This window comes from Candoia aspera, chromosome 5, assembly GCF_035149785.1.
Source record: "Candoia aspera isolate rCanAsp1 chromosome 5, rCanAsp1.hap2, whole genome shotgun sequence".
NCBI classification, from domain to species: Eukaryota; Metazoa; Chordata; class Lepidosauria; order Squamata; family Boidae; genus Candoia; species Candoia aspera.
In genome coordinates, this window is record NC_086157.1 from 96698137 (window position 1) to 96718177 (window position 20041).

At 36.2% G+C, this 20041-nt stretch overlaps 1 protein-coding gene across 1 annotated transcript in view; it reads left to right on the forward strand.

The window, feature by feature from the left end:
• The window catches only part of XPO4 (exportin 4), a 73844-nt gene that overhangs the window by 34644 nt on the left and 19159 nt on the right, over positions 1-20041 (forward strand). Inside the window, exons 8-13 of the mRNA XM_063305771.1 lie at positions 2179-2336; positions 2518-2692; positions 8339-8515; positions 15673-15815; positions 15915-16057; positions 19022-19199. Of these exons, the coding sequence (XP_063161841.1) occupies positions 2179-2336; positions 2518-2692; positions 8339-8515; positions 15673-15815; positions 15915-16057; positions 19022-19199 (974 nt within the window). The remainder of the gene's footprint in view (positions 1-2178; positions 2337-2517; positions 2693-8338; positions 8516-15672; positions 15816-15914; positions 16058-19021; positions 19200-20041) is intronic.

Sequence of the window (20041 nt, forward strand, 5' to 3'; positions counted from 1 at the left end):
CTAAAAATTTAGCCAGAGTAAGGGAGAAATTGAATAAAATATAGTGAAACAGTGTAAAATATAAGATAAAAGTAATAGGTGTTTAAAAGCTCAAAATCTATGTGAATCTTAAGAAGGTTTTACTTGATGAAATAGAACCAAAATATAATAAATAATAATAATTCAGTGATAATACAATAAAATTATAAAATAATTAAGTGAATTAAAACTAACAAAGAAGATCCATGTAATATTAACCTAGAATTAGCTCAGTCCTTTAACGTGTTGTTAAATCTAGACAATATAGAAACAAATTGCTCCATCTTCCCATTTAGTTGGTATAAAGACATTTCACAAAATCAATAGGGAACACATCTCTTGAATCCAGTTTTTTAACATGATGAGTGTAATTTTCTATCCACCAGTGTAGGATAATTCTCTATTAATTAATTGAGAAATGTACCATGTTTTTAGCATTAGACAACCAGTTTAGGAAATCTCACTATCTTTGGAAGATAGACCCAGCTGTTTTTTTTCATAAAATAGAGTGAGATAGCTAGAATTTGGGATTATTGCTTCTGGAATAATAGATGATTTAAAACTTTTTTGAAAATAATAGTCTTTTATATAGAATGCTGATTTTTTTCGAAACCTTTATTATGTATACATAGTTGCTTGCAAGTTTTTAATATTGCTCAGGCATCTTCAAAAAAGTAAAAAACTTGCTGGCAGACCACTTAACAGCTGCACACAATATGAACAGCTGTCTAGACAACCCAGACAGTTGGTACTGTCAGCTGGGAACCTCCTCAGACAAATAGCTTTTAGGTTTACAGGTTAACCCTTTCTAATGTAATTCTTCCTTAGCAAGTCTTTAGGTTAAATTCCTTTGCTTGCTTGTAAAGGAACTACTTTTTAGATTAAGTATACTTTTCATCAGGTTCACAACATTTCCCTTTAACTATCAAATCTGTATTAATGAATTAGGGGTTAATTATTTTATCTGTATGTTACTCACTGAAACTCCAGAATAGCTAGCTCCTAGTTATAGTTACAAATCCCTCATATAGAGTGGACTTGCTGCATTTGTAATTCAATTTAAATAATGTAATTCTTGATTATTCAACAAAATCAGAAGTGAATCCATTTTTAAAAATAATTACATGTTATTGTATAGAGAATATATTCTAGTTTATAGGTATTAACTTCTATTTTTTGTAAGGTTAAACTTCAAAATTCCTTTAAAAATAAAAGTAAATAAAAATTTATAAAGTTTCTGTTTTAACAACTGTTCTCATTGTATTTTGTTGTAGGTTTTCAATATTTTATTAAACATGTTTTATGAGTGGTTCAGAAAACATGTTAAGCACAAGTATGTAATAATAGCAATAAATAATAATTTAGTGTGCCTTTAAATTGATTGAGAGATTAGTATTTGTTAGATTATAATGACCATGTGAAATATTAAATTTTTTGAACAAGGAGAAAACATAGTGTTGTCCTATATAACTTTATAGTAATAAATCAAAAGCATATCTGGATATTGAATTCAGAAGCTCTATTGTACATCCAAGGTTGTCAAAGTTAGGTCCCTTGATGCCCACACTTGCCATAAATATTCAGTCTACAAATGATTGATCTATAGGAATGATTTATTGTCCTTGAGGACCACTTAAGGAGGCTAGTGCCGAAAAGGAGAGCAATCCTCCAGACAGAAACAATAGGATCAAGACTAAAGAGGTTTGGAAAGTTATAAGAGGGTTTTGTTCAAGAGAAATTCATTTGGTTTCTTGAGAGTTTGGTGTTTACCTCTACTAAAGAAGCATCTATATAATCTTGATTGAACTTGTCGACTAACTTTAGCAAGACACTGTAGCCCAGGCATAGTTAGCATAATAGAGATGGCTGTCATTATTGCTGTTTTTAGAAGGAGCAGCATGTCTGACTGGCTGGCAACTGTTTCCCTCTAAGACTCAAAATGCATAGACAGTTTAACATGTAGGTAGGTTCCTGGATTTAATTAATTTAATATGACTTGTTGACTTGATATACTGAAGTGGCAGTTTGCATACATGTGTGGGATGTGCATGTGCGCTCACTCACGCTCTTTAGGAGTGTGTCATGTGATTATGGTAAAAGAACATCTTATTTCTTCCCCCCACCTCCTGATGTGGTGTTAACCCTCTCACTTCTGAAAAGGTGCATCGAAAAATTAGAGAAGACACCGATATGGCACAAGACTCTCTGCAGTGTTTAGCCCAGCTAGCGTCTCTTCATGGGCCAGTCTTTCCAGACGAAAGCTCTCAAGTTGATTATTTGGCTCACTTCATTGAGGGATTGCTCAATACTATCAATGGGTAGGTAATATGCTTGCTTACTAGAATTTGGGTTTGCTGTGGGAGGGAGGTGGGACTTGCGTTCTGTTGAAGAGTGGCATAGCAGTACTTAAAGAGATTTTTCTGAACAACACTGAAATGGTTTTGAACTTAATAAAGTTATTGAGCTTCTCTCTTTTTTTAAAAAATGTTTTATCTACAGGATTGAGATAGAGGATTCTGAAGCCGTGGGTATATCCAGCATAATCAGCAACTTGATCACTGTATTTCCTCGCAATATATTAACCGCCATTCCAAATGAACTTTTTTCTTCATTTGTTAACTGCCTCACACATCTCACTTGCTCTTTTGGGAGGAGTGCTGCCTTGGAAGAAGTTGTAAGTACCAACTTTAATTTTGTGAGGTTGTTCCAAAATGTTGAGTGGAAGTTTAAAATACTTTTAGTTTTACGTAATGTCTAGCTTATAGTACTACTTTTTCCCTGCATACTCAGTAAATTTGTAATGGTTACAGTGAGCTGCATCTGTGGCCCTTTTGTGTTTTACGAAGAAATTTAGTTGGTTTAATGGCTCCTAATGAAACCCAGAATCATCCTGGGTTAGAGTGGTGTACTAGATGTGGAGCTGGCAGTTCTGCAGTGAACTGCATATTTAAATTGTGTTTTGATACTTTCCTTAGTATTGTAGGTCTTGTAGGTTTTTGTTTGACATTAGCATGAAAAAACTGAAGTTTTGAGATGGGATTATGCTGCTCCAATTAATACATTTTAGTTCCTATTATAATAACCCTTTATGTGGGGATTATATGGACGTTATTGGATGTAGCAGGTTGAACTGGATAATTTACCACGTGGGAGCATTTTATTGCCTTTATTACTGTGTTCTTTATAAGGCAAAGCAATTAACAGAAAAAAAAAATCAGTAAATCTGTATGCCCCGGAGTTCACTCATATTATAGGGATTTTTCTGTATAGTAGTTTGATGTATTTATAGGGAAATACAAAACTGAGTATGAGTGAGGCATGAAAACTCGTAACTAATATGGGCATTTTTTTACCTGAGCCTTCTAGTGCTAGAGAATCTGTGTTTGATCTCTAGTTTAATGGAACTTTTTTTTCATCTCATTGTTCTTTTCTATAAAGCACACTCCATCTCTCCTCTTGCATTTTTCTTTATAATATCCCATACATTTTATCTCTAATTCATCTCCATTTTCATGGCACAAACTCTCCAGGCATTGTCCCAAATAAGCTTCTGCTCGTGAAATCTTCAAAAGTCTGAATAAGAGATCCACACACCATCTGTGTAATCTCTCCTCTTGGGCTTCCAGAATTGTCTTCAGCCTTTGCTCTGTAGAATTAAGATTTAGGAGTAAGAGGTGGATTTCAAACTATTCCCTTTCAAGTTGAGCAGAACTGGTGAAGACGATTGCTGGATGGAGCATCTACTGTACATCTCCTGAAGGGATTTGACAGAGCAGACCAATTTCCCTAACCTGCATTGGGCTTTGTGTTCTTGTTCGCTTTGGAAATTATAGCAGTGGAATTTTTTTAATGTATCGGAATAAAGTTTTTTGTCTTGAGATTGGTAGTTGGATGAAATGTAAAGATCGGAAATTCACCTTGATTACCATCATTTAGAATGCATTGTCTCCAGAAATTCAGAAAGCCATCTTATCACCACAGTCCTGAAAGCAATTAATAAAATAAATTATTTGCTTTTATTTCATTTTAGATATTAAATCATTGTGGCTTTAGTTTCCTGGTTTTGGCACAGATGGCTATATCTCAAACCCCAGATGGGTATTCTGTTTCCTGCAGAGGCATCTGCACTGACAGTTCTTAATTGTAGGTTTATACTGGCACAGTATGTCCTTGCGCCCAAAGAGTCTGTGTGTTCTACTTAAGTATCTACAGAAGTGATATAGTATATTTAATACACTTTTTCAGTTGCAATTGCTGATCTGAAAAAAATGCTGGTAAGATTTATTCAGTATAGCTTGTCAATACATAAATTTTCATGGGTTGGCCAAATATTGATGAAGGCAAGCTTATGTCCATACATTGGAGTCTAGGAGGGATAAGTGATGCTTCAGATCCAATTCTAAATAGATACTTTGGAGCATATAGCTCAAGAAAAGATGCAGCTGCTTTAAAGAGTTGTTGATAAATGCAATGTATGTGCCTCTACATATTCAAAATAGCTTTGTCAAATCAGAACTGAACCTCTGTATAGTCCTAGAACCTAGTACTTTAGCTTTCCACCTTATTTAAGAATATTTCACATGGTTTTATCTTGTTGAATTACTAGAGGAATGTTTTTATTAGTCCTGGTAATACCACATCAGACTAAAAAAGAAGTTAACAGAACTTTTGTTCCTGCTTTACAAAGTTGAATTTTGCTTTGTGTGTTTAAGTACATAGTGGGGTGATAGATTCTGAATGGAGCAAAGAAAGGGGTGAGTTTGGTTATTGTGCTTCAATTTTTCTCATCACCTTTGACAGATTTCCACGAAATTGTTAGCATGAGGCAAGTGTCCCCAGCTCTCTTGCTAGCACATAGCAGCAGCAATTATCTTCCCACATTCTTCTTAAATAGCAAAGGATTTTTGCATTGCACTGAGCTTTGTAGTAAGCAGAAGTATGAGTCTGCTCCAAAGCTCCGTATAACAGGAGATTTACCCCGGTCCATTCCACTCGTAGAATCATTGGAAAAGTTCTGTCATGCCGACTGAGAGAATAAGCAGCGGGATGTGTGGACTGAGCCGTGCTGATTCTGCCAACTCTGAAACTTTGGAGTAATTATATAAAATATTCCTGAAGTCCTCTTTAGGAAGGGCCCATTGGTGGCCTTTAACAATTGGAAATACACATCTACTCAGAAATAAGACCCATTACACTAAGGATTGCAGTCTGAAATTGTTAATTATCCAGCAGCAAACAATCTGAAATTATCGCTTTCCCCTTCTGAAAGATCATTTTGTGCTGATGCATATGAAAGGCCCATATGTAAGTAGGCTTCTTGCTTTTTTAATAGTAATTTTATTAAAGATTATAATTACAACAGTGAAAACTAATACAAACTGAAAAAATTAAAATAATAAAAAGAAAGTGCAGAAAAGAAAGAAGAATATAGTAAAGAAAAAGAAAAGAAATATATAAAGAAGTGACTTCACACCTTCATCACAACAAATATAAACAATTTTAGTAACTTATCACCTTCTCTTAAAATCCAACAAATGATCTCTTCTTCCCATATCCCATCTCTTATCTATAAACAAATCCTTAAAGCTTTGTCATTTCAGTCCTGATCAGCAAAAGTCCATTAAGCGTTACCAAAGATAACAACATACCTATTTTAACCTTGATCAAATAACCCAAATTTATATTCCTTCCTTTTACTTCTAACAATCTCAATCTTTAGTCCCTTCAAATAATATCGTAGAACTTGTTTTCATTTTTTATTTGTCCCTTCTCACAAAATTCTTCAAAACTTTAACAAGCCTCTTTTGTAAAGCCAGCATAGGAAAATTATCTGGTCACTCTCTTGGTTTGTTGTTTGTATATCCCTTTTAATTATTAAGACATCAGCGGGTTTCTTTTGTATGTCCAGTGTAACATCTTTTACAATGTTACTCTCGCAGCCCATCATTTTTAAATCCACTTTCAAGTTAGTCTCAATCTTGTCAGGTAGAACTTGTTCCTTTTCTATAAACACAGTCTATCTGTAGAGGCAGACACTATTAAAATTAACTTCTGGGTCTATTGTTCAAAAATATCCTTCATTATGTCCAATGTTAAAATATTTTGCTTTATTTCTGTAATTGTAAGTTGAGTTTGAGTGTTCTTCTCCTTTAATTGGAATCTTTAGTTCCCTCTAGTTCTCTTTAGTATCCAATTTTTAAAGTCTTATGTTTTTTAATCAATCAATAATATTTATTTGGTCAATGACCAGTAAAAGGAGAAAAACAAAGTAAAACAAAGAAATAAAATAATATACTACCAACTAATAAAATAGATCACATAATATAGCATTCACTCCTCTATTACTATATTAATACATTTGTTACCCAGGTAGTGTGAATCTAAAACATTAATAAGTATAAAATAAAAAATAAAAATATATCCCCTAGCTATGTTTAAAAAAAAAAAAATTAAAAAGCATTTTCCCACAGGAAGGATTCTTTATAATTAATTCCAGGAAAATCATGCCATCCTAAACAACTTGACTCCATATATTGAATATTTGTTCTGTATATAGATGCAAAATTTGCAGAAATTTTTAAACAATGAAATAAAATTGGTCTTCTTCTGTTCTTTTCAGAAAACTAGTTATTTTTAATACTCTTTTCCAGTTGCTTTATTATTTAAAAAAATCCATTTTGTATAATTCAATTTGCTTATAAAAGTATGTTTGGGTGTGTAATATACAAAAGTATTGCTTATTCAGGCAATACTCATACAGTACATTTTTGGATTGAATTTACTTTAAAATAGTCTCACTTTTTGTTACAGACAGATCTACAAACTAGTAAATTCTAAATAATGCAGGCAAGAAAAAAGATAACAAAAAGAGTAAGCCATCAACATTGTAGTATATTAAAGCCATTTTTGTCCGTCACTGGATTTTGTCTTCTGCTGTATCAAGGAGATACAGTACAGGAAGCATTACTTTTCAGAAAAAGAGAATTAACAAGAATCAGAGCATACATTTGCCATGTGAAATGTTGTGAATCTAAAATACTACCACTATCCACAGTTCTTCTTCTGTTCCTTTTGTTTTTATCATTTCCATGGACTTCTGAAAAGAGAAGTTTGTCTGTATTCTTTAGCCTTTCATACAATAGGGCAGGGTTTTTCAAATGGGGTTCCATGGAACTGTAGGGTTCCATGACAGCTTGACAGGATTCTGTGAGAGACTAAGGGGAAAAATAAGTTCACTTGAAGGCAGCAAATTGTCTGTCACTACAGCTTTGCCTCTTGATCAGGGGCGATGGGAGATTTTATTTTTAACTTATAGCTTCTGTGGCCTGAAACAGTTTGAAAACTCCTGTGTTATGGTTCAGGGGATTTTTTGGTGTGAATGTTTGTAAAAACAAAGAGCAGTTTCTTTGACATCTTGCCATTTTATGTACAGTTTAAAACCTACTAGGAAGTACTTTGTAATCCTTTTTCCTTAAGAAAAATGAATTTTTCAATTAAATTTTTTTGGCAAAACCTTTCTAGTTTCTTCCCTTCATATCTTTACATCTAATGCCATATAAATGAAAAGTAAGACTTGCAGAAAATCACCCCCTTACCCACCCCAATCACATTTGCTGAAAAAATCTGCTGGGTTACTTGACCACTGTAATCTTGGTGGGTCACGTTAAAGGCCTAAAGGACTAAGAACTTCTTATTTAAAAAGTTAGAATGAGATTTTTATCATAAGAAAACTTTCTGGTAAACTATTGTTGAGCTATTATTGGGTTTTTATTTTTGTTTGGGAGGTAAATGTTTGCTTGAGTTGTTTTAAATCCTGTTAGTTTGCATAAAAAAAACATATTTCATATGTATACATGTGTGTGCCTATGTCTGTGTTTTGCTGTTACAATATATTTATCAATCAACTTTCGTTTCCAGTTTTAATGATAACACCATTTTACTGAAAGAGAGTTCTTTTCCCCAAACAGAACTTTCTCATATCCTTGAAAAATTGGTCCAGAGGCTTGAGGGAACTTGTGTAACAGTCTGACATAGCTAATGGGAAGGAATATCATATAGTACTCCAGTTGTGCAACTAGCTTTTTGGATGCTGTGAAGATTTATATTGTGTTGGGTTCAAATCACAGTAAATTACCTGTTGCTATACAAGTCTACTGTAAACACTTAGCGATAAAAATAAGTATTGTTCACACACTAAGAATTAGAAGTAGGTGAATAGACAACTAATGGAAATACTTTATTCTTTAAGATTTACTAAGTAAACATTGATGAAAGCTTAGGCAACATTTGGGTAATTAGTGTTCTTGCTTTATTTGTTTAGCTTGACAAAGATGACATGGTATATATGGAGGCATATGACAAGCTCTTGGAATCCTGGCTTACCTTGGTACAAGATGATAAACATTTCCATAAAGGCTTCTTTACCCAGCATGCTGTTCAGGTTTTTAATTCTTACATCCAGTGCCACTTAGCTGCTCCTGATGGTACAAGGAATTTGGTAAGTTCTAGAGGCAATTATGAATATCTTGAATGTGAAATAATTAATAAGTTGATTTAAACATGAATATGAACAAGAGATTGGCCAAGGTTGAACAATCATGCTAAACCATAGGTGTGTGTGACAAGCATACTCCTCTCTGACCTGATTTTCTAGTCTATTCACGTGGAAGAGTTTGGAAGCTTTCACTACCATTTTTGCTTATTATCATTACTATTGATTGCTGAGACCTGTGGGTAGAAGGATGAAGGTCCCAAAACTCATCTACCAGAAATCTTCTGGGTCCTCAGAACCTGGCACTTCTGCTTTGGAGTAGCAGTTTAGTATTTTCTGCTACCACCACCCATCTTCCAAGGGGCACCTCAGCTGCTATCCATTCCTAATCCTGGTACATATGAGGGAGAGAATTCTCACACTTGTGCTGCCTTTCTGGCAATTAAAAGCTGTAAATAGAAAACAATAATTTCTACTGGCTTTATAGTGTGGAGACAAAGTGACTGAAGATTCAGCCCTTCTTTTCTCCATTCTTGGGAAGTAGATCAATCTTGCAGTAGATAAACAAAATATAACTTTATTTTTTTAAAAAATAGATAAACTGTTAAAAATAACTTTAAATAAGAAAATGCATTTAATATGGTAGAAGATAGATTCTAAAGCCACCCAGAGTTGTCGTATGCAAGATGGGCGGTAGAGAAATATGACAAATAAATAAATACTATACAGCACCTTGCAAATTAATTAAAAAGTTTAAACAAAGCAAAGCTGCAGGAGACTGAAGTCATAGTGTTGGCAAAATGTTTTCTTTCCATTGATATTTACAAATTATCTTTCTTCTCTCCATGGGCAACTAAACAGTAAAAGTAAATATATTTATCATAGTTACAGTTCTACTTAATAGGCTTCAAGTACAATAATTTCCATTTAAACAAAGTCTAAAAAAATGTCAAAGACAGAGGGTGACAAGGTTAAAGAAATAACAGCCACAGTGGGATGATTAAAATGCTTTGTCAAAATAAACCCACATTCATAAGAAATAATCCAGGAATCCAAACCATCCTCCTTCTCCTTCCATACTAACACCTCCAGTTTTCTTGAATTGTCATATGTAATTCTGAGAAGGCATAGTTCGGCTATGCTGGTTATAATGATCACTATTTATGTGCAGACGTGGGATTATTGAAGTTTCATTTTGTGACAATTCAAGCATTAATCTTGAGCACTTATGGATGATTGAGGACCCCAAGTCCTCAGTGGCTAGGCTGATGATGGCCAAAGTGGCCAAGTGCCAGCCAATGCATTTCGTAATTAAGGTCTTTGAATTTGTGACTTGACAATCCCAGCATAACTTGTTGGTGCAGGTAATTCATTGATTTCTCTGAGATAAGTTGTTCATCCCCATGAACACTACTTAGAAACCACAGCTGACACAGAAAAGCCTGGCTTGTTCAATAATCAAAGAAGCAGCTAGGGTTTTCCAAACAAGAAGCACTTTCCATGGACAGCTAAGATACTGAAGCTATTAAGAACATTATTGGGTAGTGGAATCAAGGTAAGAGGATTGAAAGAGCCTCTTAGAACAAAAAAGCATGGCTTGGATCTTGTTTCCAGCATCCTAAGATGTCTGTGACAATTTTGGATGGGATTTCAAATTTCTTTGCTATGGGAAAAGAAACGGAGTCCTCCCAATTAAATACTATGGTAATTGTGGGGAGATAATTAAAAATAATTACACACTCTTGATTCTCTGTGTTTTGCAGTAATCAGCTTTATTATTAAAACTTAATGCATTCTACAAAGCACAGATCTGTAACACTTTTGTGTATGTTACTGCAAAGTACTGTTGCAGGAGTCCCCAGATTCTTGGGTAATGACCACATTTGGAAGATTAGGAGTATGCCATAGCTGCCATGGGGGGAGGTTTGCCCATTTAAAGTACCACTGCTATGATAAGTATGGCTGCCACAAGTTCTGGAGGATGACAAGGGATAAGTCCGGGGACACATTGACTGGGGACCCTAGTGCTACTGTTGATGTGAATGATACCGCATCAGGAAACAGCCTACAGCCTTTAAATGCTCTGAGCAAAATGTAATGCCTTCATTTTAATTGCTTCATTGATCAGAAGCTGTTCCCCTATAGCTGCAGGGAATGCATACAGTTTTTCATAAATTTTTATGTTTACAAATGTATCATGAAATAGAAGTATGAATCTTATTTTTGAGCACTGGGAGGATAAAATCATGAGCATTTATGTCCTCTGCAATTTCTGTGACTAGACCAGTTTCTCCAAATATTTGGACAAATCATTAAGTTTGTCCAAATATATGGAAAAGTTCCTCTTCAAGAACGTTGCCTGAAACTATACTTAGGGCATTCTGTGGAACTCAGTATGGTTGTCTTCTCATTTGGGTTTGGAAAGGAGCACCAAGCAGAGTTTGAGTTTGAGTTTGATAACAAAATAACAGTGTTACAAAGAAGGAAATGAGCCAGAGGAGGAAGTGATTTGTGACAGAGGAGGTTATAAATTTGACCTCTTGGATGTTGTGGCATTTTAAGAAAGAAGAAACTCTAGTATTTCCAGCTCAAGAAAGTAAGAAATGTATGGGTAATTTCCTGAGGGTTCGGAAAAGAGAGCAACTCTTAAAACAATATAGCTTATGATCATGGCACTTGTGTTCACTGTAAATCTTTAATCACCATGCTTCTAACGTTGTCCTGAGGAGTTTTCTTTATTGCATGCTTTTCAGAATTGTTATTTATAGTTTATTAAGTTGATGTTTTGGGAAAACATATTTTGAAGCATTTAATAAATAGTTTTACAAAACTCATGTATAGAATGACCTCTTTCTAGATCCAATTTGTACAATTTTATCTATCAGCTCACCAGGACTTAGTGACTGGGTTTAGAGATTATGCTAAGCCATGGCTTGCTTTAACCATGGTTTGCTGAACAAGCCATTGCATCCTGATTCACATAGAATACTGAGCAGTAACATTATTTTTTTAGTACTTAACCTGCATAGTTGCAGGGTCTGCTTGTTTTTGCACTGTGCTCCTCTAGTTCTTACGGTGTGTGTGTGTGTGTAAGGATGTTATTTATCAGCCAACTTGTCACAGAACATGATGCTGATTAAGGCTGAGAGGGAGCGACTGGCTCAAGCTCACACAGCTGGCTTCTGGGCCTAAAGGAGAACCACAACTAGGCTCTCCCGATTCTTAGTCCAGCCCCTTAATTACACTATGCTGCCTTTCACACTGAGCAGTAAACTATAATTAACAAAGTCCGGTGGCTGGATTAATACATTAATACATAATAATATTTAATATTATTTAATAATACAGTGCAGTAACACAAAGTCAAGCAAACCACAGTATACTGTATGTAAAGCATGAACCTAGATGAAATGTTCTGATTTTGCATTCCAAGTGGGACAACCAATCCAGAGAGGACATTAAATATCTGATAAGTCACAACATATGTGTGTTGCAGCAAACAAAAAGCAGCCTATCTGTAATCTTACTACTATTAAAGTTCTTTTGAGAAAGTTGGAGACCCTCAAGCCTGCAAGGTTTGGCAAGCATAAGAAACAACCCATTTGCATTCCTGGAAAGATTTTTATTGTTGGAAGGGTAATGTAACAGAATCCTGACAGCCTACCAAAGTAATTATCTGTAATTAAGCAATTACTTAGTGTAATTAAGGCAAAGTTATTTTGAATCTCTTCCTCACACTTCCTTCCTCCCCTGGACTGAAGAACGACTTTAGTAATGGCCGTTTCCTCCCTTAACTGTCATGGTGCATCTTCTGTATTCCCAATGTCTGTTAAACATTCCATCATATTACCTCTCCCTTCAGACTTTTCCCCTCTGCCAAAGATGAGCCAGACCTTTCCTCAAGGTTAATGGACAAGTCTAAAATGGAAGAAGTTGAAGAGGCTGGAATGTTCCTCTCCCTCACCTATTCAACATCTGAGTTTGAAACAATAGCTGTGAGACAGGTGTGGTTGGGAGTACAGAGCACTTCACTGTGAGCAATTCATTAGGCCAAAAGGCATTACCATGTAGTCAAACTTGCCATTGTGAGTATCAAAGGCTGTTAAATATTCATGTCGCTCCATCCAAATTAAATTGTACATTCTTGTCAAGTCCAATTTAGTGAAAATGTCTGCCTCCTGAAGGCAGTCTGGCATATACAAAATAAGAGGCAGTAGATAATGAGTTCTAATGGCTACAGAATTGAGAAGTCTGTAGTCAAGAACAGGGCTCAAAGAAAAATATCTTTTTTATTTAAAAAAAAAACTGGTGCAGAGATGGGAGATGAAGAAGGGTGAATAAATCTTTTCTTCACCTTGCCATCAAGAAACTCCTTTAAAGCTGCTAACTCTTGAGTAGACATGGGATATTGTTGTTTGGTTGGAATCTGGGCTCCAGGTAGCAAGTCAGTAGTGCAGTCACATGCCTGATGCAGATTCAAGCTTCCTCTTCCCCACAAACATCAGCAAATAGCATTCTTTACTGGCAAAGAAAGAGGTACAGGTGGCAGTGCAGGAGGGAGGGATGAAAAAGAATCCAACACCTGCAGCCCCATAGTGCTGACATTTTTGTAAGGGGAAAGGAAATAGTTCCTTGCTTCTACTGTACAGTATATCAGGATTATATGTTTGGAGCCAGTCTGTGCCCAAGACAATTGGGCCATAGAAGGAGGCACTCAAATATAGCTGCAAGAATTCCTTATCGTCATTTATTCTCAGTTTCAGATGAATCATACAACAGCAGGATGAAGCCCAATTTAAGGGGTCTGTCATTGATAATCTCACTAGCATTGGCTTTTCCAGCTGTTGTGTGTGGAAGCCCAGCTGCCACATAATATCTATGATATTATGCCACATAACATCTATGAAAATAGCAGTCACCCCAGATTCCAAAACCTGATAGTTGGGTTTCTGAGTCTGTGGAGGTTCAAAGACTAAGGAGATTATAAAATACATTTGCCTGGTTGTCAGATGTTGGAGCTCTTTTTAATTGTCTGTTGGGGTGGGGAGCCCTGCTGAGCTCTTGGGAGGGAGTACTGCAAAGTTTCCCAAAGTCAAGGCTTTCAGGGATTTACTTGCAAGGTGTCCTAAATCTCCACAAGTGTGATACTTTCCAGCCAATTCAGAGCAAGGAAGCTTCGTGAGGTAAAAATGAACTGCGATCTCATCTTGTTTCTCCACTGCAAATGTGGATCTCTTCATTGTTCCTATTTGCATGGGCTTCACACCTTGGAATCCAAGAAGGCAATTTTGGGGAAGGGAGAGGAAGGGAAGGGAAGGTGGAAGAAAGGCTGTTATTTCCTCTATGTCTCAACTTGTCTAGCCTGCCATCAATCACCACGCAATGTTGAAGTAACTCTTCCAAAGCCTATTATGTGCCTTGTCACACTAGTTGATCCTCAGTTAATAGGAGAGACCTCCCCAAAACTGGTTGATTGGGTCAAAATCATTCCAGCACGTGGCCCTGGCATACAACTGAAAATCTGCTGTGTACTCAAGTATTTGGCATCCTCCAGGTCATAATTTATTAATCTCCCAATTAGCGGTTACTTTCCAGGTAGAATCATCAGAAGCAGCTCTGAACATTATCAAATTTCAGTGGGTGTCTCATACAGTTCGTTGATTTCAATGAGTAGTACTGCCCATCTGTCCTTTCTTTCAAAAGTGTTAAGAACAAATGCCACCTTGGTCTGGTCTGTAGGGAATTCTGCTGGCCTGCATGCCTGCCATGAATAATTCAGACTGGATAGTGGAAGTAAGGAATTGGTCATGTCTCTTCCCACCTCCACCCCCCAACTTCTTTGGCAGGCTTGCATAGGAACAGTATAAGTGTCTGCATAACAGCCTATGGGGCTGCTCCTTGTAAACCCTTGCCGAAAAACTGAATTAACTGCACCACAGCATTGTGCAAACCTGTGATCTGTATCTCTACCTCCTGCATATGCTGCAGTAACACCTCTGCCATTTGCTCTGCCAATGAGGTACCTTGAGGATCAGAAGTCATGTCTAGATCCAGGACACAGGACCCAGTCCTCTCTGATGAGAGAATAAGGAGGCTTTCAAGATTAATTCCAAACCTGTGAAGCTGAGAAGCATAGAAAGCAAGAACCACTTGGATTTCTGGAAATACCTTTATTGCTAGTAATGTAATAGAATCCTGAAAGCCTACCAAAGTAATTCTCCTGCATGACCTGTATGTAATATAATTAGGTTGAAGTTACTCTGAATAACCTCTTTCTTGTGCTTCCCCCTTCCCTGGGCTCAAGAATGCCTTTTGTAATTATCCTGCTTCCTCCCTTAACTATCTTGCTGCCTACTCTGCATTTTCATGGTTTGATAGACACAGAGATTTTCCTATGGTACTTCTTCATTCTAAATGCTGTAAAATTCTTGAAAAATTGATGCTTGCAATACTATTGGAAATGAGTGGCTCCCATTTTTAAAAATTTGATTAAGCAGATCTCAATCGACAATCTCCCTGCTCCCCCCTCCCCCCCAAATAGTTGAGCAGGATTTCAGCTTGATTTTGCAGGGCCGAAGTGAGCATAACCTAGGACCTACAACTATAATAACTGGGAAGGGAGCTTCACATCCCAGGCCAGTCAAACATAAGTTTTTATGTAACTTCAGAATTTTCTTCCACGAAGTATAATGAGGGCTAACTTCGACAGCTTTAAAAACAGGGTAGACTGATTCATGGAGGATAAGGAAGTCAGTACTTTTAGTCACTGTGGCTATATATTATCTCTGGTCTCTTAAGCAGTATGGCTCTGGGTGCTGATTACTAAGAAACTTGATCAGAAGAGTGCTATTTAGAGTTTTCCCACAGATAGCTGGTTTGCCACTGGGATTAGATGCTGAATTGGGAATGCTTTTTGGTCCTATCCAGTAATGCTGTTTTGTATTTTTGATATTACAAAGAGAGAAAGAGGAAACATGCAATAGTTGCAAATCTATATCTTTTTGTACATTTGTACTTTTCCACCTTGAATAGCACTTGGACATATTACTTTATTTTTGCTTGCGATGGGTCAGTTTTTAATCTTATTTTATTTAAAACATTAACACATGCTAGAAAATCAGCTTTTATAATGTGACATGATTACATTCTCTGTTCAATGTCAGACTGCCAATGGTGTGGCTTCCAGGGAGGAGGAGGAAATAAGTGAGCTGCAGGAGGATGACAGAGAACAATTTTCTGATCAGCTGGCCAGCATAGGCATGTTAGGAAGAATTGCTGCTGAACACTGTATACCTCTTCTTACCAGGTATAGCTCAAGTCATTTGTATCCTTTGACATCACCTTTGCCATTTTCACTTCATTGTGAAAAGAGTAACTAATAAACTTGTTTAATGTTTCCCTTCAGTTTGTTAGAAGACAGAGTGACGAGGCTTCATGGCCAGTTACAAAGGCATCAGCAGTTAATTAGTTCAGCTGGATCGGGCTCCATTGACAATAAAGTGCTTGATGATTTGTATGAGGATATTCATTGGCTTATTCTAGTCACAGGTGAGTGGAAGACTTTTGCATGCAGAACGATTGAGAACATTCCACTGGAAATGGAAGTTCCTTTTTCAAAATCAGTTATGAATTAGCTCTTCTGTCAATTGTGTGTATGTAGTTTACACACATAGATGCACCCTTATTTTCACAACACTCAAGTCAGAAAAAACAGCCTTGTATGAGTGTGGTGGTTTTCTGTAGCACATAGTGAAAAACCAAACCAACTCAACCAGAACAACCAAATTTGGAGATTGAGTACAAGGATCTTAGTGCTTCTGGTATGTCTCCATCGAAAAAGAGGGAAAATATAGTACCATTAAGCAGTGTATTGGGATTTTTGTTGATAAGGGGGAGCAGTTTCTATAGGCATGAAATTTCTCTTGCTATTTTGCCCAAGTTGGAATTTTCCTCAAGTAGAAAGTAGAGGAAGAATCTCACAATAATTGTACCTGGCAGTGTTGAGTTGAGGTTTTCCAGTTGTCCAGTATGACTCAGTGAAGTAAATTATTAGCTTCCTCAGCCTTTAATCCCTTTCCTCAAAAACCCAAAGTTACAAATTTGAAAATGCATTCCAGAATTTTTACAGTATTTGTGAGCAATTGCTCGTTTCCTGAATGAGGATTGCTGTATTTGGGGAGGACTGTCAGTGGTACATGCAATACAGGAAACTTTAACATTCAGCCCAAGGCCTATTGTGCAGGAAACATAAATGATGAAGGCTCAGGAAAAGACCAGCTAAATTGGACTTGAGAAGATGGCTGTTATGAATAGGCTCAGGCATATAGTATATTAGAGTTTGCTGTATTTCACTGCCACGGCCAAATTTCTCTCATTCATAGCCTTCTAGATCCTTTGAGTAATTCATCTTTGGACTGTACCTGCATGTAAATAGGAAGGAAGCACAGAAAGAGGTAAATCTAAATACATCACAAGCTACTGAGGGACCCAGTAGTTATAGCCTGTCCAGGAAAGAAGTCTCTTGAAACAGCTTCTAATGATCTCCTTCAGTTTCCCTGGGAAACAAGGGCTGTATAAGCCATGAAGGCCAAACTATCTCTTAATCTTTTGGCCTCTCAGAACAAGAGCTTCATCCTATTGTAAACTGCTTTTCCATTAATCAGCACAAAAACCCTTCATATTAAGATTCAGCATTTATTTCAGATAACAATGTGTGCCAATACTTTGTCACTAAAAGGAGAACTACTAACAGAATTACATTTAATAGGGACAAATGAAAAGATCTTCAGTGGTGGGGGGAAAATAAAATACACAGGCATAGAAAGGGGAATATTTGACTTTGTAATAGTATATACAAAAAGAATTTTGGAATTGTGGTTGGTTATAAGCTGAATATGAGTCAACGGTGTGTCAGGGTTTCCAAAAAGGCATAAGGAATGTTAGGCTTTACCAATTGAAATATGCCTCCCAAATCTTGGAATAGTTTTGCTTTGCTCTGCAATGGGCAGGTTGGAATTCTTTGTCCAGTTCTGAGCATTACATTTTTAAAGGATTCAGTCAAACTGGGACAAGTACAAAGAAGGCAGTGAGGACAATCTGGGGATTGGAAATTCAGTTTTAGGAGAAAAAATGTTTAATATTGAGAAGAGGCAACTGTGGAGAATCATGATGGCATTCTTCAAGAAATACAAGAAGATGTGTTCACCATCATTTCAGAATGCAGGACAGAATAATAGATTTGAGTTACAGGAAGACTGATTCCAATTGAACTTTATAAAAAACATCCAAACCATAAGAACTGTTTCAGAGTGGAACCAATTATCAAGAGACAGGATGGGCTCCTTTTTGCTGGATGCATTCAAGTAGGAAATAGCCATCTGTCTGGGATGCATTAATTAGGATACTTGAACTGTGCACTAGGTAGACTAAACGACCTCTATGATTCTGTAATCTTATTTCTGTTATTTATTTTAGCATGTTTGGAACACATAAGCACATTCATATGCACATATCTCAACTGTGGGTATGTACATATAGTCATATCTCAAATGATACTAAAATGTGTGTGTGTGTGTTCCAAACTGATAGTAAAACAATTAGTAGTCCTATTTTACTGACATACGGGTTCACAGAAGACAGCTTAGCAAAGACTTTATTGAGGTTTTATGAACATGAATGTCAATTCACGTGCTGTAAAGATTCATTCATTCATAATTTACCTTTTGCCTCCTAAAATTCTTCTTTTTGAGAGCCTAATGGCCTAGGAGGGCTGCTATGCTGAGGATACTGCATGTAGATACACTGTGGGATTGGAACCACTCCAGCCATTTCCACTCTGTGGGGTACCTCACAGTATGTGAATATTGGGAAGACACAGCCTGGCATTTATATATTGTATCTCATATTGAGAAGAGATCTACTGCCTCTAGAGGAACAGACATTGCAGACTTCAGGCAAATCCATGGAAGGAAGGAGGGAGAACAACATGATTCACATCCCCCTCAACATGTTGTTTTGACCTTTAAATTTGTGTAGTTTCTCTCAGACCTTCCTCTGCATTTTTTAGCTATTATATAGTCCCTCTGGAAGGAGTTAATTGGTTAAAGCTGTCAGTATTACAGGAACTTCTGAAAAGGTTCAGTCTAGCCTATGCTGCAGATGCAAAAGCCTTTAAAAAAAACATTAGTGACATGTTGGCCAAGATAGATGTATTATTTAAACATTATATTTGTTATGGTATTTAAGGTGAATTTATTTTTATTTGCTATTTTCTCCCTAGTAATTGTAGCTGCTTATAGGCTTTATTCTTACATGTAGAAACCCAATACAAAACCAAATTGAACTATGTAACATAAATGCAAGTTATAATTTAAGCATATGGTAGAATTTAGTCAAATATTGATGCCGGTTCTCTCAGCATCTTTTTGATGGCCCTTAAAGCAGTATTTAATTTAGGCTAGGTAACCTGAGGTCACTACTTTCTTTTTTTGTTTGTTTGCTTTTAATTTTAAGGCTACCTCTTAGCTAATGATACTCAGGGAGAGACTCCGCTAATACCTCCAGAAATAATGGAGTATTCCATTAAGCATTCAACTGAGGTTGACATCAATACAACGCTTCAAATTCTTGGATCTCCAGGAGAAAAGGCCTCTTCCATTCCAGGGTACAACAGAACCGATTCTGTTATTAGGTAATTTATTTAGTATTTTAATGCCAAATATTGAAAATTAAATCAGAAGTAGATAGGGCTGTCATTGTAAATTATTAATCCATGGTAACATTGTGAATGTCACAACTGGTGAAAGAAGGTTAAATAGGCTTTATGTAGAATTAAGGTGTAGTGACCTAATATTGATGACTGAGGAAAAAAACCTTAATATTTAAGGTTTTTAGCTCTAAGCAAACATTATGATGCACTATGGTATAAGTGAAAATAAGGGTTTTTTTGGTGCAAGAATAACATAAACACCACTTTTGGGGGGCTGTGTGTCAAAAAAGGTAATACATAGCTTACTAAATGAAAATGAAATGAGTTGTTGTGAACATGTATACAGGCATGTGACATGGGTGCATCTTTAAATTGAAATAAATATCTTATAGCAAGGCAGAAATGACTGTTCAAATGCTATCTTGAGTCTGTGCCAGAACATATATTCAAGTTTTGTAGGCTAGTATGAAGTCACAGAATGCTTTCTAAGTGACTAAAATTAACATATCTTCTCAGGTAATTTGTTGGCCTTTGAGTAAAAATTCAGCGAACAAACTGTGCTCTTAAAAGAGCTTTTTAATATATGCAGTTCAGTTGCCTTTAAGGAGAATGTTTTAAAAGGTTTTTCTCTGTTAAAAGAGGAATACCTGTTTCTGGCATCTCACCACAAGGAAGCATAGTACATTTTGTTAAATTTTCAGTATCCATCCGCTTTAAAAACTGTTATTTGTTTTATAAGAGGAAAAACAATGTTTTTATTAATATGCATATAGTCCCTAATTAACTGCTGTAATAAAACTGCTGCACTGAGGCTATATATGCTG